This window comes from Athene noctua, chromosome 16 (genome assembly GCF_965140245.1).
Source record: "Athene noctua chromosome 16, bAthNoc1.hap1.1, whole genome shotgun sequence".
Taxonomy (NCBI): Eukaryota; Metazoa; Chordata; class Aves; order Strigiformes; family Strigidae; genus Athene; species Athene noctua.
In genome coordinates, this window is record NC_134052.1 from 11,606,306 (window position 1) to 11,627,958 (window position 21,653).

At 37.7% G+C, this 21,653-nt stretch overlaps 1 protein-coding gene across 5 annotated transcripts in view; it reads right to left on the minus strand.

Moving 5' to 3' along the window:
* Positions 1–64: 64 nt before the first annotated feature.
* LOC141967095 (serine/threonine-protein phosphatase 4 regulatory subunit 1-like) overlaps positions 65–21,653 on the minus strand; it is a 53,217-nt gene continuing 31,628 nt past the window's right edge. For all 5 annotated transcript variants that reach the window (XM_074920472.1, XM_074920469.1, XM_074920467.1 and 2 more), the window contains 18 exons: positions 19,595–19,727; positions 19,142–19,248; positions 18,406–18,548; positions 17,755–17,901; positions 15,260–15,367; positions 14,081–14,146; positions 13,355–13,513; positions 12,732–12,925; positions 11,947–12,383; positions 9,910–10,142; positions 8,854–8,946; positions 8,159–8,344; positions 7,696–7,857; positions 6,969–7,069; positions 5,737–5,857; positions 4,891–5,025; positions 4,000–4,141; positions 65–3,160 (listed from right to left, as the gene is read on the minus strand). In XM_074920472.1, the coding sequence (XP_074776573.1) occupies positions 3,006–3,160; positions 4,000–4,141; positions 4,891–5,025; positions 5,737–5,857; positions 6,969–7,069; positions 7,696–7,857; positions 8,159–8,344; positions 8,854–8,946; positions 9,910–10,142; positions 11,947–12,383; positions 12,732–12,925; positions 13,355–13,513; positions 14,081–14,146; positions 15,260–15,367; positions 17,755–17,901; positions 18,406–18,548; positions 19,142–19,248; positions 19,595–19,692 (2,787 nt within the window). In that variant the 5' untranslated portion in view covers positions 19,693–19,727 and the 3' untranslated portion in view covers positions 65–3,005. The remainder of the gene's footprint in view (positions 3,161–3,999; positions 4,142–4,890; positions 5,026–5,736; positions 5,858–6,968; positions 7,070–7,695; positions 7,858–8,158; positions 8,345–8,853; positions 8,947–9,909; positions 10,143–11,946; positions 12,384–12,731; positions 12,926–13,354; positions 13,514–14,080; positions 14,147–15,259; positions 15,368–17,754; positions 17,902–18,405; positions 18,549–19,141; positions 19,249–19,594; positions 19,728–21,653) is intronic.

Genomic DNA, 21,653 nt, shown 5'->3' on the forward strand with positions numbered 1-21,653 from the left:
ACGTTTCTTTAACCAAAGAAACACACTCACATCCCACCTAGGACAAAACTCACATTACCACAAGTTGGTTTATAAAACAGTCACAGGATTTATTGAGATAAATACAAATAGAAAGTTACATAGATTCTCTATTCTGACAAATGACACTTCCAGAGTGTCCCCACTTACTCAAGCTCCAAACACCACTGTGCACAGACACAGCTGCCACCGGGCAGCACCCTGCCCCGTGCCAAGCCTGTCTGGTGCTGAGATTCCAACCAGCCTCAGCTCTAAGCCACATGACTAACATGCTTTGGATTACAAGTGCTTGATCATTTCCTATAGCATCCAAGCAATATTGCACCCACTAACGTTATTTTCATGTTCCTTAGCTCAAAATGTTTAAAAGTGATGTTCTTGCTGCTGTTATGGATCAACTACCTAACTTTGCTCCATCTGGCTTTTAAAATACATATATTTGCATAATTTAAACCACCCAGAGAATTGTATGTGAACACACCGCTTTACTCATCATTGCATACATTTGTCTAGTACAAGACGTAAAGTGCGGTCTTTAGTTATGCTGAAGTCATTTCTAGTTTAAAACGAAACGAAAAAGACAAACCTTGTGGAGGGTAAGTCTGTTTAATAGACCTGCACATTGTCTACAAAAATCCCACCCCAAAACTATGATGTCCCCCATTAATGCATGCAACTCTAGAGTTTTAAAAAAAGTTTTTAAATGCTCTACTGAAATCATAAATTAAAGCAGACATGATTTCTGGAGCCAGAGAGGTACCAAAATATTGTTAAAAACAAAGAACTTTGTTTAGCCTTTTAGTGAACTTCTATAGCTGGTGACTTACCGTTTATATATATTCTAATTAAAAACTTAGTGAACACTTGCCAAACATGCTAAAACATATAGAAGTTTGCGTTCTCCAGTGGATTATTGCAAGTAAAGGTAACTATTTAAGATTATCTGACAAACAGAAACTTGGGTTGGGTTAATGTTCAGAGTATTTAATTTATATACAGTACATTTCAAACATACTTACATATACACACACTTAAAATTTGTTCAGTGCTGAGAAATTTAATGAACTGATAATAAAAAACAGAAGTAAAACCTTGTCAAAGGCCTTAGAAAATCTGAACTGTTAGAAAATACCAGTATAATGCCAGCATTAGAAAAAGACATTAGAACTAGAAAAAATTAACTTCAGGGGTCTTTGTTAAGAAATTGCAATCATAAAAAGTCTGTACTGAAGTAGTATTTGTTTTAAATTATAAAAAAATTGTAAAAAATTAAATGTAGAATGTTGCAGAATTTACAGAGTTTATACTGTTTGCTGTAACAGCCGTGGTATAATTCTGCCTGCAACTTCCAAAAACACATTTTGTGATCTCACAAGAAAACAATTTGTTACAAATACTGTACATATTATAATACAAGACTAAACTTAAACAAAACTGAGCCCTCCAAAAATACAGAACCCAGCTGAGGAACCTACTTGCTGTATTGCAGACAAGCCAGATTTAAAACAAAAAAAGAAAAAGAAAATAGTAATTTCTGTAAAAACCTTCACCCATGTGAACTACTTACTAGTGTAACAGTGAAATAAGGGGAAATATTTACATAGGTCTATATATGATTAAGTATTTTGTTCACAGAGAGAAAGTAACAGTTATTACATGAAACATTTCTTTAGTATTTAAACTTTAGTTTTTGAACAGGAAAAAATTCCAATCCACAATAAAAAAAAGACTTTTTTTTCCCCAGGCTGCATGTTATCTGCGGATTTGGAACACAACAGAACAAAAAGTGTTAGCTTTATAATTTTTCCAATGTCAGAAGCTATCTGATTTTATTAACAGAAATTTGTTCTACCTGTATGTTCTTTCTTTCTTCTATAAGACCTGTTTAAATACACAGGAGGCATCCTACTTAAGCACCTCAGTAACCTTGATTTGTTGTTTACTCCAACCATTACCATACAATCAACAGAAGTTAGAGCAAACTGCACCACCACCTTTCCCTAAACATCTGTTATTTGGGGTTTTTCAGACTTTAGAGGTCCTTTGTTTCTTAGGAACAGAATAGCAGGTTGCTTGGGATTTTAACACTGGACAGTCAAAAGGTGTTTAAATAATGTGTGTATGTAAAACAAATAAAAACTTATGTTCATAAATTCTGTAATACCCTTCTACAGATACAGCACGTGTCGCAGGAACCAAATCCCTTAAATGAAGTGAACTTTGCTAGGGCAGAATGAGCAATTTTGAGTTTGGTAAATTTACAGCTTACCTACCACTCTTGAGAGCCAGCAGTAATGAAAAGAGACAGTTAACACCTGTAAGGAAGTCACAATATACAAAGAATCTTAAGCCCTCTGTGCTTTGAAAAATATCACATTAAGTCAAAATGAACCATGCCTTAATTCTAGCAAAGTAACTACTTCGCAAAATGAAATTACTTTTGAGCTTTTTCCCATTGATACAGAATTAAGTTCTTCATTGTTTTTTGTTAAAATTCAAAACTATTCACATATATACATATTTTTTAGTTAAAATTCAGTACTTGAAACAATAGAAAAACCCTACAATTTCTTTCCTCACAAAGTAGTGAGGGAAGAATATCTTTGTGTAAGTCTGCTATAATCAGGTTTTAAGATTTTAAAACCATTTTAAGCTTATAGAAGACTGCTTTATTACTGGAAATGTTTTGCTAAAAAATGAAATATGAACTGAAACACTGAGTATGGTGTAAGACCTTGACATACAATACTTAACTGCAGGCGAGATCAGAGTTGTCACCCACATTTACATAGAAAAAAACCAAAAGGAATTACTCATGCATATCAGACACACAGTGTAGATGAAACGTGGTCATGAAGATCATAACATTTCTCAATAAACCCTTTCCAGGTAACAGAAACCTCCTTATTTGTCCACATTTTTCATACCAACTGCAAACACGAGGTGAATAACCATTTTGATGTTGGTGTTTACTGCAGACCACCACATCAGTTTTGTTTTTCAATGGTAGTATTGTCCATGTTACCCTGTTTCAGTTTTATGGTGGCAAAGAAAGACACATCTTGATCTCTGTCTGATTGCAGGGCTAGAATAGTCTCTTCTGCAGCTTCTAGATGAGGATTGCCAACGCTTTTAAAGTAAGCTAGAATAAGGGGAGAGAAAGACAAGTTCAGTCAAAGCCAAAAGAATAAACTCTAGGGTGTAAGTAGTGCAGAAATACAGAGGATGCCAAAACCACTGGGATATCTCATCCAATTTATAAGCTCCTCAGAGAAACTACAGGAAGCTAAAGAAGCTGACAGAGAAAAAGAAATATGCTACTTCTTACTCATCTGATTAGGTACTTAAGTATTTTTAAGAGAATTTCTTTTTGCTGAGCCCTAAAAGGAAATGTATCAAGTAGAAGCAAGCTCAGGAAGCTGTCACTGTACAACGCATTACAAAGCATTCTTTGTACTTCATTCTGAAAAAAAGATAGGAGAGGAGATTTCTATGCATCTTCCTTTGAATAAACAGAAAACAGCTGGGTTTTTTTGTTATTAAGGAATTGTAGTACAGGAAATTGTAGCAGCACACAAAGTTACATTCTCTGCTAGTACAGCTGCTAGCTCAAGACTGAAACGACAAAGAAAACCACTTCAGAAAGAGGCATAACACTTCACCTGAAGGACCCCAAAGACGACTGCTTCATTAACGTAAAGGTTTGAGATACAACAAAATAACCTAACGGGTAATTTAAGGAAAACTTAGTTTACCAAACCCGGAGCAGCAGCGGCTGCTCTGAGCAAGGGCGGGGCCGCCCCCTGGCGGCTGGGCCACGCCACCCACCCGGCCCCAGCGCTGCAGCGGCGCAAAACTCCGTTTTCAGCAAAAACGGACCCAAACAGCCCTTCACCAGTTGAGCCAGTTTATGAAGTGCACTGGCAGAAGCAAGACAGCATTCGTGAGACGTTAGTTCTGACAGAGGAAATGAAGCAGCACCTTTCTCCAGCAAGGTCTGCCGAAGAGCCTTGGCGAGCAGAACCCTGACGTTTGGCACAGGATCTGAAGCAAGGCTTAAGAGACTGGGGAGTAGGTGTTCAACAAACTGGTCGACAGGCATACATTCTTCTTCTACTACAGCCTACAGGATAAACACACAACATGAGAAAGCAGGATTTATATTAGAAGTACACTGTTGGTCATTCCTTTACTTCTTGTCCTTAATCTGGCCTGTATTAAAAAAGTCAGTGTTTGAACAAATACGCCCTGTATTGGTGAAACAATTACAGCCTTTGAAATACTATTATGAAAACATGTCTTACCATTCAAAATTTACCTAATGATGACCCAGTAAGAAAAGTAACTTTTACAGCTCTTGTAGGAAATACCACCCTCTCGCTTCTCATTGCCCTTTGCCCCTCAACACTCCACCCCTGCTCCTCATGGCTACCGAAGCATTTTGGGTTGGGGGGTGTGTGTGAGTGGGTAAGTGGAAATAAAGAGGGAAACAGTTCCTGACATCTAGTACCCACTGGTAGTTTGAAGAGCTCTTGTGGACATTTATCCTAGCATGTCAAAGTATTACAAAATACATCTCTGTTAAGGACTTAAGTTCTTGACTTTGCTACCAGGATACCAGAAAGTACAAGGATCGGCTATTTCAGCAGGAGGCACAGACCAAATCAAGGACCACAGGTTCAACACTGGACTGCCAGATGCTACTACTGAGACCAGGCCAGCTCTGCCACTGTTTTCTGTAAACCCAGAGAATCACAGAACCAAAAAACACGCCAGTCCAAACTTCAGTTTTGCCTACACTGCTGAAAAGCCCCAAACTGGCAACACATTAAACGTGCACAAAGAAACACCAAAAAGACAGAACATTCCAACCTGACAAATGAAGGCAAAAGCTTGTCTTCCAACCCACTTGGAGCAGTGACGAAACCTCACGACAAGTTCATTAATGAAATTTAATCCCAGTGCATTTGCATTGTTCGCGTAGAACTTCTGTAGAATTGCTACAACCTGGGAAGGAAAGGAAGAGGTAAGTGGAAAAAGGAGGGAGGAAAAAAAAAAAATGAGCTGAGACTTAAGTTGTAGCCCTCAAATTTAAAAAAGCATCATTTAATTTGAATTCTACAAAGGGACACCAAAAACTGTATACAGTGTAATCAGCTGTACTTGAAGAATTTAATAAATTACTGTGCTTATTCCGGAGAAAATAAATCATAAGCTTTAAAAAAGCTGTTTGTTCAGGTGAAACAGAAAAAAAATCAAAATAAATTAAATCAGCCATTAAAATAATGCCCCTTCCCATGGTGCCATGAAGAAGAGGAGATTGAAGGAATCTTTCTACTCATTCAGAACATCCATGGGATAATGGCATTATCATGAAGTTCATAATAAATTGAGTCAACTTTGGGGAAAGCAGTAATTTTTTTTTTTTTTCCCCCTTTGGGGTAAGAACTCCCAAATCTTCCATGTCGTATTTTTCAACTGGATGAAAACCAGATCTGTCACTCACATAACTAAAATCTTTCTCTGTTGGTTTTATCTATAGAAATTTGACAACTCAAAGTATCTTTTAAAGTTTTCGCTTTTTTCCATATCGTTTACAATGTTTATCAAAATGTATTTGTATTCACCCTACTTGTCTGAAATAAAACAGTGATTTCAGGTACTCCTCTCAAGGATCATTTTCTTCCTCTCCTGCCACAAGTGACCTAAACACCCTACCAGTTTGAAGGAGATCCACCGAACTTCTGAAACTTTATCGGAGCAGAGAGTTAGTGCAATGTGTCTTAAGTAGTCATAGACATCATTGGGATTGTAGAGTTCCAGTATCAGGATCAGCTGCCTGAAACACAAAGGAAGTGATTAAGTCTATCTAGTGCAACACTAACCTGCTCCAATTATACCATCTGGTAAACATAGGGAAGGATCAGTTTGGAGCCTCGAAAATACCATGGTTATTGCAAAGCACTCAAACAATCTACTCTTTACTTTATAAAGGTGCACACATGTATTAAAAAGGCACATGCTTTAATCCATCAAGGAGTCCAATAGAAACTTTTAGTCAAACTAGGTGTACCAATGAATCAAAGTTATCCCAATAACAAACAAAAGCTACAAACAGAAGTACACTAAAAGGTTTCTTTGCAATGTCAGACCAGTATCCTGTATATTCTTGCAAAGTAAAAGTGAAAGATTAATTTCAGTGTAAAAATCTACATTTCAGAGAACAGTTTGTATCTCAGAACTGCACAGAACTCCCTCTAGCCACACCACTGCGGGCAGTCACCAGCAGCCATGCACAGCCCAGCCACTAAGTGGCAGCTCTCCACTAGATGTCAGGGAACCGCCGCACAACACTCGCACGGGAGTGAGGTTTGGTTTGCTGTGCCAAGCTACAAAGGGAGGGTAAATCCTCAATAGCCCAAACAAAGCAACCAGATAAACATGAAGGTCAGATTTTAGCTGCAAACTATGCCTACAAGCATTCTTTGGGTGCTTCAAATATCAACAGGGCTTGTAGAGTAACGTCCCACAATTATTCTATCTCCATTATACACACAGTCATACAGAAAAACCAAATGAATAAGCTAATTTAAGAACTTGTTTTTCATACACATTAGAAAAATTACTTTGTACATAAAATTTCACTGATTTCTACAAGGCAGTCTAGAACGGAATAAAATCTGAAGCCTTTCCGAGTAGTATTTATCAGATTGTCACATTTCATAAGCTGCAAGCAAAGTTTCAGTCACGCTTGATTACAACACAACTTCCCAAGAAACCCCAGAACCCAAAAAACCCCAAACAGCCAGTGGCTTTTAGGATAAGTTCCTTAATAAAGATTGGTCATCATCTTTTAGCTCTTAATTAGCACATACTAACTTCTAAATGTAATTACCTATTTCCAAGTTAGTAATACAGATTAAAAATCAGAAGTTAATAAAGTTACATACTCTGCCAGCTCGTAACGGAACCTCCAGTTCCTGCTGTTATCAGTCACCACAAATTCCTGAAGTTGGTAAAGGTACTCTCGCCTTTTGTCTGCATGAAGTAACTAAAGGAAAAATATTACTAGTATAAAACTGATAAAATTCAGTACTTGCAGTTCTCTGGTATATTATTCTATTCATTCTTAAGTGCATTTTCCTACTTGGAAGCAAGTGATCATTCACAAGATGCTGACTAAAAACTGCACACAATCAGCTGAGTGCCTGGACACACAAAACTGACATCCAAAAATGTACATTACCATCACTTCAGCAGGGGCACCCATCAAAGCATCATCTCTAGGCATACAACGGAGCAACCAAAAAACTAAGGATTTGCATTTATTATGCAGCAGCCCATCAGGATCTGCTCTCATTCTCTCCCAGTCCCAAATACAAACTGCTCATGGTTCAACTTTCCAGCTGGACTGCACAAAATATTAACTCCTTTTTACAACAGCTGCAGCATTTACAACCCCATTTACGAAGGGTTTTCAGTTTTGGTATTTTGTTGGGATATGAGAAAGAAGCAAGGGGCCTTAAAAAAAGCAACAGACATACACACAAAATAGCAGTACTGCACAAAACTAAATGTGCAATTAGATATTGATACCGGCACATCTCATTAGAAAACTCTTAATATAATGGAGTCAGAAAAAATTTTATCTTGAGAAATTAAATTACACTTTCCTACCTTCAGAAAGTCATACAGATGTTTAAGGACACCAATACGCACTTCATCCAGGTCTTTCAAGAATCCATTGAAAATTGGCACCAGATCAGCAGCTGTTAGCTGATCCCCCAGAATAACTGCGAGTTCATGTATGGAGAAAGCTAGTGTCCGACGTACCTTCCACTGGGAACAGTTTAAGAAGGGAATTAGATTAGGCACTGTAACTAAAATAGAGAAGCTTTTGAACTATGCCTGTGTCAGGACAAACAGCAGAAGAAACAGGCCCAGTTAAACAGCAGTAGAAAACATTAGTCTTATTTATGAAGTTTGATTTAAATCTTAAATCTTGCATTTGTAGTGGACATTTGTATACTTTCTTATAAGGGATTAATGTTATAACTTCAGTGCAAAAAAACTGAACAAAAGAAGCTACTCAAAATTCTGATACATTATTAAACAGCCCCCCCCCCCCATTTTTTTTTACCTGTACATCTGAGGCCAGCGTCTCATATGTGTCTTTCAAGCAGTGCCAGTTCTGCCTGCCCAGTGTTAAGGCCACCCCAGGAAGACTATAGGCACAGTGCTTGGCTATCTCAGTATCAACAGTCTGGGCTCGAGCTGGGTCAGTCATTGACAGGTACTGGTCTAATAAAGGTTGAGGTATGATATCCTATAGATAGAGACAGTACATCAGCAACACACACTAAGATCCTAAGAAAGAAAATACACCTGTTGTGCTACAGTATTCTCTTGCTACTAACCATCTGGCAGCTAAACGCAGAGGCAGGACCTCCCTTTCGTGGGCTAGCTTTACCAAGTGTAAATGACTCCTAGTTTTTTGTCCTCTCATTAGGACAGAGTAGTGGAAGAACAGTGTTACTTTATCAACATGTTGCATCAAACCAAACTGAAAATGTCTTCTTTGCTGAAGACAAATAGTAAATCCAGTGACAAAAGAGTATTGTCAGTGCCTCCCTTGGTTCTACAGATTGCCTCTAAGACACCGAAAAGGCAACAAAAGTTTCCTAGCCTTCTGATTTAAGATAGAGTTCTCCTCAAATGCCCAGAGCATTTCTTCGTATTCTGCAACTCATCAACTGCAAAAGCTATCACTGTATTAAGAGTAAGATGAACTGTATCTAGAGCACCTAACTGCTTTAGTGAAGCAATTTTAATCACCTGTAATTTTGACTTGTCATCTTCAAATGGTGGATTATTTTCTTGCTCTTTCGTTAAAAATACACTGGTTCCTCTCTGTTGTTCCTCTGAGTCCTGTAAAAGGACGTACTAGCCAGTGAAATGAATTCGACTTACTGCTGTTTGGGGTATTTCAAAGCATCACACACCACAAAACAAAGCAATTCAGACACAGAACAGCCTTTTACAGACAAAGCCTTATTCAGTGTGTTTATACAAGTATAAAAAGACAGAGTTGTACACCAGGACAAACACTATTAAGACAATAGCAGCAACACGGGGAACAGTAGTTAGATTTACTTCTAAAAAAAGCAATTTAACACAATAAACTCAACATTCATACAGATTTTGGATGTTTACTTTTACTCCACTCTTAAATAGTTTTTCATCTTGGCATGAATTTAAATTATCTTAAACAAGACAGCTTAACCATGATAAAAGCTTTACCTATTTTAGGTGGAACAGCTGGAAACTCCCAAGCCTACTGAATTATGAAGCACACACCTCTCCCCAAATATCAACAAAACTTCAACAGAATTAAAAGGTTTGAAAGACCAAGAACATACAAATTTTTCAAGTTCATACAGTATTTTACATTTTAATTCATACAGGTTTTATCTATGAACAAAACCTGCACATAAGAACTTTTCTTTGTATTTCACAATGGGCTCCAGCAACATTAAATATTGTGCAAACAATTCATTTTACTCCTAACTCTACAATGAAGAAATAGTAACCAGGAACTGTGCATGTGCCACCATGTGATTCAGTCTCGTGTCTGAAGATAAAAAACTAATTTTAGATTCATTACAGTAAGATGTGAGACTGTACTTGGTATGCTTCATCTGAAAAAACCTACAAGACTAATGAAAAACTTTAACTCTTTGGTAATTTGTACGCAAACAGAAATAGTAGCCCTCAATAGCTTTTTTCCTTTTTTATCGCGTAGCAGTGTTACAAGGCTTTAGATCAGAAATGGGTCAGTTCTGCCAGGGACTACATGAACAGTACTTGACCTGGAGAATAATGCATACTTACTGTGCTTTTCAATATACTGGTGGTACACTGGTCACTGATGTTATCCTGGGAGGCAGGGGATGAGAGACTGTCTTCCTCCACCTGGCTGCAGATAGCATCTGAAACAGCTGTTTCATCTGAAACAGTTTTGTTCTGAAGTTTGCCACTGCTTTCTTCCATTTTTCTGGTCTCATAGTCACCAACAGAATCAAACTGAGCAGCTCTGAGAGCAGCAGACAACACTTGGACCTGAGCTGTTTAAAGCAAAAGATGACTATTTAGTCTCCCTTCTGCACTTAAAAGCATTAAACTTGTAATTAGTAAATCTAAAACCATAAAAAGTCCAGAGCTTTTTACTTCTGAGCTGCACAGAAATAGCATATTATCAAACATTTGGTCTTAGAAAGGAAATACCCATTAGTCTTCCACAAAACCATCACAAATAAAGAGCAATGATTTGGATGTACTAACATTTTCAGCAGAAGTAGTCAACCAGTATCTGCTACCAAAAGATATTTCTAATAATCCGCTGTAACAAGACACCACAGCATACTGGCTCACCTCCCATTCTTCATATTGTCAACCATTTTAATACAAATTCTTTTGACAGATTCCATAATTGCTTCAACTGCTTGGAAAAGGCATCAATACACATTTAAACATTTCTGAGAAAAACGTTATCCAGAGTAGGGAAATAGTCAAACCATCTCTGAAAAGTTTTGCAGAAGTAGATAGAGAATGAAAGGTCAGGTTTACCACTGCATCACCAGTGAAGTTAGGACAAGCTGTATTGGTGCATTACTCTGCATTACTGCTAGGAACGTTCAGAATGTAGAAACTATCATGGCTGCATCTGCACAAACCTATAGCAAGTACAGTCTTAAGACAAAACATTAAAGCATATTTTAAAAGTTAAGAACAGCAGAATACTTTAGAAATAAGGGGAACAGACAGCTTAAAAAGGCAGAATTAATTACAAGTGCATTTATGAATGTTGTAGCAGTTAGCACAGGATGAAAACAGAAACTAATGTGTCCTTCTCCTAAGAGAAGCAAGACTGTTCTGCTAAAGTCATGGAGGGGGAAGTGGGAGAACTGATTTCCTCCCAAGCCTCTCCAAACCCCTTTCTCACTGTAATGCTGCCAAGCTAACTAACATGTCTACATTTGTCTTAGTTTTACATAATGGGTTTTCTTTTTTCCATTTGCTTTTACTCTCTGCCTTTTCTTTCCAACACTCATTTACACTTTTTCCTTTTCATTCAACTTCCATTTTTCCCTTTACTGCTTCAAATTTTTTCACCTCTTCTTTTTGATCTTTCCCTTTCTTTCTGATCCTTTGCCTCACACATGAAGAATTTACTCTTCCAAAACCTTTCCAAATGGCCATGGGGAGGCACCTAAATATGCCCCGTTGCCAGTCAGCTTACTACTTCAGCAAGGAATCCAAACGATGCTGCGGTTCCTGCAGATATGACTTTGCATGCAAAGGGATGAATAAGTGGGCAGATGAAACCTGCTTATTCACTACAGTACTTGAGTCTTGGTGGAACAAGAAACCAAGTTGATTACAGATGACAGGCTGGTCCAGGAGGGATTTGGCCCAGGAAACATGTAAGCACCCCGCTATTAGGCTGCCAGCACTTCAGTATGTTCATCAATGGGCTTGTATGGGGACGCTAACGAAAGATGATGTGAAATTAGAGCTGTTCTCTCACTCAACCAAATACTAGACAAATTCAACTGGTAACAGGTAGATCTGTCCCTAAACCCACAACACTTACAGTACTTAAAGACAGTTTTCACTAATTTCAGCAAGCTCTCTTCCCTTTTGTACTTAGATCCAACTTATTTCTCATGTGAAAAGGAGCTAGAACACTTCCCCAGCTGTTCTAGAAATAACCCGGGTCTTGTGAAAAAGGCTGTTGAATAACTTTCTACTACCGTTTGCTACTCAAAAGAAGTCTCATCACCTGATGAACACCAAGCCAATTAAAATGCAGTCAAGGGTTTTGTAAAGGCCAGGAGAAAACATGATTTTACTGTTGGAGAGTCTCACCTTGAACATCGGGATCATCTATGTGCTCCTGTAAACTTTCTAGAACTTTTTTTATTTCACTACTAGCAACACAGTTATTACATGGCACAGAGCAGTTATCTTTGTGCTTTTCAGTCTTGAATTGAAGCAACTCCAGATCCTGACTTATATCAGGCAGAGGAGGACGCCAGTATAGAAAAGTATTAAATACATCCTCAGCAGACTGTAGCCTTGAGCCTGTTCCAGGAAAACTGCTGTCCTTGGTGACTTCTATGACACCAGCAGCAACTCTGTCACCCTGAGATAACTGAGACACATCTTCTCCAGGATTGATACAACAATCTGAACTTTCTTCCCATGTATCTTTATTTAGGTTCTCAACCAAGAGCTTCGTATTAACTTCAGCTGAAGTCTCCTCAGTTGACGATTCTGGTTTGATTTCCATTGGTTGTTCTGAGCTGGAAACAGACACACAGAATTATCCTAATAAAAGTCCGTAACAATACTTTTCAGTGAAATACTTTGTAAGACAGCAACAACTACAGGAACTTAATTTCTCTGCAGAAAGACAGAATCTGTATTACAACTATGCTTTGTTTCACCAGTTTTCCCTTTACCCTCCCATAAGGCCATCAAAGCAAATTTTTCAGTGATGTGGCCACACTCAGACACACATGTGATCTCCCTCTTCACACCTTTTCTGGAACTATTTTCTCAAGTTGACATTTTTACACCTGAACAGCAACTAAAAGAATTATCTTCCTTCTTCCCCCTCCCACTACACTATGTCTTTCCCATTACTTTACCTGGACGATGTAGTGTTTGTACTGGAGGACATTAAAGTTATATTGTGGCTTGGCTGACAGGAATTGGAATTCACGTCTTGCATCGATGGTCGGATACTCAGTGTCCCATCTTCACGAATGTAAAGACCAGCACTTGAAGGGTTTGCAAAGGTAGAAATAAATGGGCCAAGAGACTGAAAAGCAGCCTGACGAACCTGTGACAGTATAAACACAGCAGGCAACATTCACACAACTCCCAAAGAGTTAGTGCTGAAAAATAAGTTTTGTTCAGTATTTTAGTAAGAACCAATTGCTTCTTACTCGAACAGCTTCATTTAATACCAGATATAACCAATTATCAATTACCAAGTGACACCTAAGCAAAGGGTGATAGAATATTCAGCATGTATCTACAATCATAGTGAGGAAATTTTTTACAACTTATAAATTTGAATGACATCACTGTCTACCTCAACTAATACTTTTAACACAATTCACCTATTCTCAGAAACGTGTTTACACTTAAAAACTGTTGATAGAATTTGAAGTGAGAGAGGAAAAACAGGATATTATCTTAGATGAGATTAGATTTTACTAGATTGGACTAATTCCAGCAAGTTTAGTTTAGAGAACAAGTTACTTACCCATCTGCAAGTGTCACTAATGAGACTGATAAACAGTGGGGACAGTTTGCTTCTGCGAACTTCTGGGGATGTTGTATAAGACACTGCCATAAAGCATTCAGCACAAGCTTTTCTCATTCCCCAAACACTATCAGAACAGAGTTCAAAGAACTTGGGAATCTGCCAAATATAAGCAAAACCAAGACTAATTAAAGACTAAACAGACAGCACCAACTTACTGTTAAGGTATGTGGAAACTGGAGACAATGATAACTCAAGAGAGAATAAAGTGAGTGAACAATAGAAGAAACAGAGACAGGTTAAAAACATATTAATTGAAGAAACTGGAAAACTATCTGTCCGTCTTACTTCATTTGGATTTTGCATACAACTATATGCACTAGGAAAAGATAGAAATAGTTATTAATGGCCTATTTTTCCCAAAATTGTAACTTGACTGATTATCTAGTTCAGGGGAAAAAAAAAGAAAGAGTCAGTAATTCTGAAGTGTGTGGGGGTATATATATATATATCTGCTGTCAGTTACATTTTTAAAAATGTTTTGCAGAACAAGAACATTCCATTTCTATTCATTCCTTGTTTTTCTATATAATTGCAACCAAAGCCTTCTCCAAATCAATTAAAAAATGCACACACCCCAATTAATTTACAGAGAATAAAAAAACCTCATTAAACTTTTTGAACTGAGAAATACATGTCTTGCAAATGGATTTTGATTTTACATACCAGCAGTCTTTCTGTAGCTTCTTGCCCAACTGCATTACAAATGTCACCAAAATTAGCTGCACAAATCTAAGAAATAAAAAGAGTCATGAATAGCACCCTGGCTCTCTTAAGTGATTAGTTTTATTACCAGCTTCACCATGCATTATTTATCCCATGTAACAACTGCATGTTTCACTGTTCAAATTTCAGCCATGTAACTACATCCTGTAATATTAACTCATCCTGAACAAAGACTCATTAGAGCAAGCAATAAAGGTTTCTGCATGACGAGCATCATCTACTTCAGTAATCATTAAGAAGGACTAATAAGCCTAATTGAAAGTTTAAATTACTTTGAACAGCAGCTGTCAAAACCAAAGCAGACTAAAATACGGTACTAGGGTCAGGACTTAGGTGTACTGACAGAACTATCTTTGCTATGGCTGAGACTGGCTTAAGTACTTTGCTGAAGCAGTGTTTAATCATGGTCTCAAGTTAGTGCCATTTACAGTACATTACAGACTCTATAACTAAGACAAAAGGGATATTCTCTCATGTTGGAAAAAGATGTTGCCAAAACCTGAAACCAATCAAGACAGGGCCACGTTAATGTAGAATTTATTCGTTCTATATGTTTATTGAGAAGGCTATAATGCAGCTCAAATTCCAACAAGTCAAGCTTATGTTAAGGAGCAAGTGGAAGCTCTGCATAACCCTTGTCTAGTCAAATATTTTAAGTCTCCTTATGTTACAAGTTTTCTTTTGTACTCTTACATGAATTGAAATAAGTCTTACCCTTTTTGGATTTCTTCTTTCAATAATACCAGATTTTATTTTTTTAAAGAAAGGATGTCTCAAATATCTACTGCTTTTGAATTTCTGGTTTCAAAATAAGATGATGGAGATCAGGCAACTTGTTTGGCATTTCATAACCAAGCACAGTAGCTTAAAAAAGGTCGTGCAAAACTATTAAACGTGCAAGATCAGTTTAAACGCTACACTAAAGCTATTCACTAAGAACTGTTATCTATTTTTTTACTAAACCACAGGAACTGTAATCATGTCAATAAATAAAAACTGCTCTTCCAAACTCTTTCAAAGTTCATCAGCTAAAGTTATGACTAAATTATTCAGGAACACATCTGAACAGCAACATGCAAATCAACTTTGTAAGTGGTTTAAGGTTGAAAACACACCAACCTTTCGGACTTGAAACAACTTCCCATCACTGCACAGTTCACAGAAACGAGGAAGCAGCATGTGCTCAACTGTTGATCTGCTCAACATAGAAGCCATTTTACATATTATCTAAAAACCGAGAAGAGGATATGTGTAAGGAAAGTGACATAGCTTGTGAGCAAAGCCAAATACTCCTCCTAAAAATTACTTCCAAGAGCAAGAGAGCAACTACCATCAAACAGATTTAACTGCTACACATTATTTGTCTTTTCATACACCACTTATGTGAAACACAATTATAGCTTTTATTAAAAATCATTCTACACCATTGTGCCTGAACATTTCTGTACATAATTAACTGGTTTTATCCAGTTAAACTTTATTAATAAATGGATTTTCAAGGTGTCTTACAACATGACATACACTGATACTCTGTACAGAGAAGACAAAAGTTCCATTGCACTAGCTGGCATACCAGATCACACTCCTTAAGCATATTAGAAATATCTCAAGCTTAAGCATGCAAGTAAGCCCCTTGGCGTTAACAGGGCTGTTCAGATACTTAACAACAAGCAGAGTCCCAGCTCATTATAGGCTCAGACAACATGGCTAAATAAAAGTTTGCCATACAACAGGAGAGAAGAGGGACTGTAAAACAAACTAGTTATATATGTGAGCTAATGCACACTGTACAGGAATCATCCTCAAATTTTAGGAGCCAAATTCACAGCATAATTCAAGTTAGTAACACGCTCATTAGTTCAGCTTTCTTTGAGGAACTGTTAATTTTAACCACGTTACAAACCATGTTTCTGATGTGAAAATCAGGTGCTTTGGACTGTATGTTTTCTTTCAGCTTCCACTTTGTTGGATAATTTGCTATAACTCCTATTTGTAACAGGAAAAAGGAAGAGGCTCCCATGCACCTTTCTACTCAACTGTTCTGCCTGCAGCACCAGGAAATTAATGCTCACACAAGTGTTGTCTGATTAACAGTACTCATCTTGTCATTTTTATCTTTACAAAATTACTGGAGCTTTCTACCTCGACAAAAACAAGGCTTTATTTGTAAAAACATTTGCTTTCTCAATTAGAATGCTAAGTAAGCACCATTAAAGGCCTTTCCCACAAATTTTAAAACTCCTAAAAGGCATCTGGTGCTCACATGTCACCCTGGAAAACTGCCTAAGTAATACCCAACTCCCAAACAAAAGAAAAATCTAGTTAGTAAATCTGTTTTACAGATCTAGTGTCAGGTATCCATGCTGAAATATAATTACACACCAGCACTTTTCTGTGGAGTGAACTGATTTCTTAAAAGTGAACAGGGAATTTCTTATTCAAAACGCTTAAGAATTAAGATCAGGTCATCATTCATACTTTTACAACATTACTGTGAAACCTGGTAGAGCAAATGTAAAAGAAGCTGTTGGAGAACATAACAGCCTTAACAAGAATTAAAACAAGGCTGCCAAGAACCAATTGTATTTTAAAGGTTTTTGGCTACCATTTTGACAACCATTTAGCATCCTGAAGTATAAAGATGGTCTCTTTAAACCTGATCTTTACAAAAAGTCAGAATAAAAAAGATCTGTTGTACTAAACTAAAAATTCAAATATGTTAACAAATAAACACAAAAGGTTTGATTGCTTATTTAATGTCAGCATTACTTCTGGACCTCATCTTAATTACTGTTATAAATGAAAAGGAGTGGTCGTTCTTGTTACTACTCAAGTCAAGTACTGAATACATCAATCATCTATAGGAAAAAGACATCATTTTGAGAAAAACTACTGAGTTTGAAGATCTGATATATTACATTTTTAAGCATACAATAACATTCTTGTCCCCAGTTACTGTACGATATAGCTCAATTCTCAAGAAGTACTATTTCAAAAAGATTCCTCAAGCATTTCATTGATGCAGAAGCCCAGATTTCTTCATAGCACAAAAGGTATAGAACCTAGAGAAAGCCTATCCAAAGTACCTCTACATTCAGCTTAAGGCATCAGTAAATAGTACTCAGTGCAACAGTAATCAGGACAACCTTCCTTTCTTGCTGAATTCCATTAAGATAATTTTTAACTTCTCAGTAAGGTGCATCAAGTCCTGACCTTGTTCAAATTCTTGGAGAATTCACATTGAAACAATGGTGCTCAACACGACAAATGACAAAGAAACCTACAGATTCAAGGCTTAACAGCTTGGCATACTTAAGCTTCAACCGTATCAAATCATCAGGTTCTCAACTCACAACAGAGCAACTAACAAATAGAGAAGGAATAAACCAAACTGAAATAGTAATGGTATAGAAAGTTCAGGTTCAATGATTAATGTAAAGGTCTCAGGACATTAAGAAAGCAAGTACAATTTTTATTTTCTGGGTTTTATGCTCATGAAAATCTCACACAAATTAGTTATATTCTAGAAGAGCTTCATAATAGCACTGCCAAAGGATAAAGAAGAAAAGCAATTAAAAAAGTAGAAATGGAAGATTTCTTCCAAATTCACTTACATTCACAGCTTCCACCTTGTACTCATCATCACTGTCAGGAGCAGAGAGGTCCAAAAGAATTGGACACACTTTATTTTCAATGTCACTCTGAGCAACAAGATCTTGTTCTAGCAGTATAAGCAGCGCTTCTTGACCTGCCTTTCTAACCTATTAACATGAACAAACAGAACAAAAAAGTACATCACTAAAAAACAACATTTACTGATACAAGAACCATGGAAGGCCTGTCTTCAATGAACACTGTTACAAGTTAGAAAACCAGAAAAGCCTCTTTGGTATTTATTACTAATTCCTTCTAGTATTAAAACAAAGTTTAATATAATTGCTAGGGTTGCATTTAATCAAATTCTGAGGAGAAACCAAAAGATGAAGCAGAAGACAGGGCTTTTAAGTCATGACTCCTGTAACATGACTGTGTCTACATGCTGCTAGGCAAATCCTCTAAGTTTCCTACTATCTGCTAAGGAAAGCATTAAAAAAAATTTCAGACCTCCCCAGCAAAGTGTACTGAAACCAATAAACACAAAGCACTACATAAAAGTTAGGTATCAATCAACATGGAATTTCCTATTATGTCTTCCTCATGCCTTAAATTCACTGAACCACACAGATTTTTCTAATGGTTCAACTCACATTGTCTGTTTTTCCTACCTGATTGTTAACATCTGTGAGGTATCTCACTACTATGGGCATAAGGTATTCAAAAAATGCTGTTGGGAATTTTGGTCGACTTTCTTGCAGAAAAATGGCAATAGGAGGTATTTGTTCCATCAGCTCTGTACGCACAGTGGGTTCTAGTAATAAAAAGAAAGCAAAACTACATCAGTAAATATGAAATTAAGATCAAGTACCTTAAGAAAAAAGTTGCATTTTTTTGTTTAATGCTTTAACAACAGAGGAAAATAAAAATACTTAAAGTAGCAGCACTGAGATTGCCTGTTCTTAAAGGAAGCTGAACAAAATAGAATAACCTTATATACATCATCACAGTACAGAGACTTGGGATCAGTTCCCAAATAAATCATATAAAATAAGCGCACTAGCTAGAAAATCCAATCACCATGAACGTATCCGCGTGAAGTATTAGAACACACAACTGTTCTACACATGCATACCACATTGTATGTCTAGATGTAACAAATTCCTTGAAAAATATTACTTTGGGCCTATACTAAGTAAGAACCTTTCATTCATAAACCTACCATACAAAATACTTCATAAACAGGAATAAACCCAACTTGTTTTCACTGGAGATACTGCTGTTGGATGATCTAGTTTCTTTAGTTTTTGAGAAGGCAATGCGGGAACTAAAGTTATTGCCTTCTATATTGTCACTTATGTAAAATAAGTTACAGAAATGTGAAAAAAACCAAAACAACTTTCAAACCTGCATCTTCAGAGAGCCTGACCACTATTTCCATTACAGTCAGGAAGTCTTCTTCATTATTACTGAAGTCTCGAAAGACATCCAAAAGACCTCTGGCAATAATTTGCCTGTGGAGTGAATAACATATTAATTGCCTTAATATCCTGCCAATAGTATGCAAGGGGAAATTATCAAATGTAAATGGGCACCTTAAAAAAGATCTTCTCTGAACATTCAGTTACACAGTTTCAGTTATACAGTTTCTCCATATCCCAACAAAACAAAGACAGGAGTCAAGAGATCTTATTCAGCTAACAAGAATGAAAGCCTCCTTTCATGGAAGGTGTTATACAAAAGTTATACAAACAGAAATAGTATCAGTCATGTGCTTAGGAGAGTAATAACAGAACTAGTGACACTAACATCCACAATGTTATCAGACTCAGTCATCAAGTGTAGCTGTTGCACCCTTACCTGTTAAATATGTTATCGCTGAAGGCATATTTTTCTAGACGAGCCAGTGGAGTTAAGTTATCCTGTCCAGGAATATCCAAGAATGCCGTTATCCTCATGCTATCACAGTCTGGTCCATAATCTTCAAACCCAACTTGAAAGGTAAGAAGAGTAACCAAAAAAAAAAAAAAAAGAGTCAGCAAGAGATGTCACAGTGTAAAATACACTACACCAATAGCTCTCTCTCTTTTTAGAACTATGCTTCAAGGTAAGTGTACATCACTGGAAAGGGCTTACAAAAAAACCTAAAAACTTAAGTTGTACCTAACAAAGTCAAGAGCAACACTTGCGTATAAACCTGTAAATTCAAGCTTTGAAATTTAATTAATTTCAACTGTCATAAAATCCTTGGCTTTTAACACATTTGACTGAGTGGCTTATCCACATGAATGATGAGTTAAGTGGGCTCAGCTGACAGAACTGCATGACACAAACTGACCAATGCATTCAGAAGGAAAGTAAGTCCCATTAAAAGAAGCTGAAATTTTAACAATGACAGAAATTCCCAAACTGTATTGCTTTAAAACAGCAAATTCCTGGGTCTGTTACAAAGTTACTAATGTACATTTTTCTCACTGTAGTGTGCTGGGGGTTTTGGTATTAGGAGAGGGGGCTATAGCAGTAGTGCCCTGTGAGAAGCTTCTCAAAGCTCCCACGGCTCCAAGTTGGACCCCTCTGCACCAAGGCCGAGCCAATTAGAGATGGTGGCTGTGCCTCTGGGATAATGTATTTAACATTATCACAGAGGAACCTGGGGGGAGGAGGAGTTGCAAGTAGGACACCTGTGTGAACACCAAGGTCAATGGAAGAAAGGAGGAGGAAGAGGGGGATGCGCACCAATGCAGAGACCCCCTGCAGGCCGTGGGGAGAGGGCAGGCTGTCCCCCCACCACCCATGGGGGTCACCGGTGGAGCAGATGCCAACCTGCAGCCTGTGGAGGACCCCACATCAGAGCAGGGGGCTGTGCCCGAAGAAGGCTGGGACTGAGGGGAGAAGCCTCCACTGCTGTAGTTTGGTGCTGGGAGAACTGCAACAAGCAGGGGGAAGGGCTCACGTCAGAGAAACTTTGTGGAGGACTGTCTCCCGTGAGAGGGACACCATGCTGGAGCAGAGGAGAAAACAAGGAGCCCTCCCCCTGCGGACAGCTGAGCAGTGGGACTGACCTCACCTCCCCATTCCCTGGCCCCCGTTGGGGGTAGAGAAATTGGGAGCAAAATTGAGCCTGGGAAGAAGGTGGGGAAAGACGTTTTTAAGATGTGGTTATGCTTCCCACTGTCCTACTCTTAAGTATGGTTGTTGTTAGTGTTTGAATTAAATTGACATTCCTTTTCTTCCCCTCATGAATCTTTTTTCTGCAATAGTAATGGGTGAGACATCCCTCCCTGTCCTTATTTCAGTTCCCGAGCCTTTTGCTTCATTTTCTCTCCCTCATGTCTGAGGGGGAAGGGGTGAGCAAGCAGCTACCTGGTGCTCAGTTGCCCTCTGGGCTCAAACTACAACCGTAGTTACTGTGCCCCATATATCTAAATCAGACCGGTAGCTTTAGGAAAAACTTCAACTTTACCTTACTTGTGAACAGACTTACCAACTACAGACATTCCCATGTAAACCTACTCTTTCCTAGATCTTTTTTGTACTTGTAGCTTCAGATTTTTAACCAAATATTACCATACCAACTGTTAAAGTTTGCCTCACCAAGCATTACAGTCACCTAATCCAGTAACATGCACTTGATTAGATTACAGGCAAAAAGACTGAAGAGGAAAGGGAATAGGATAACTTCACTGCCTTTTTTTTTTTAAATCCTTCATCCTTAAAGGAAAGACAGTGAAATAACATCCCTGCAACATATAAATCTTTTACACAAATTCTCTCATTTCAGCAATGGATATAGGAACACATACAGCAACCAAACCTACAAAAAGAGTTGCACTAGAGTATTCCTGCTCTGGGTTTACAACTTGCTAATCACTCCTAGAATTATGCACACTTCATTCAAATAAATAATATAGCAACTGTG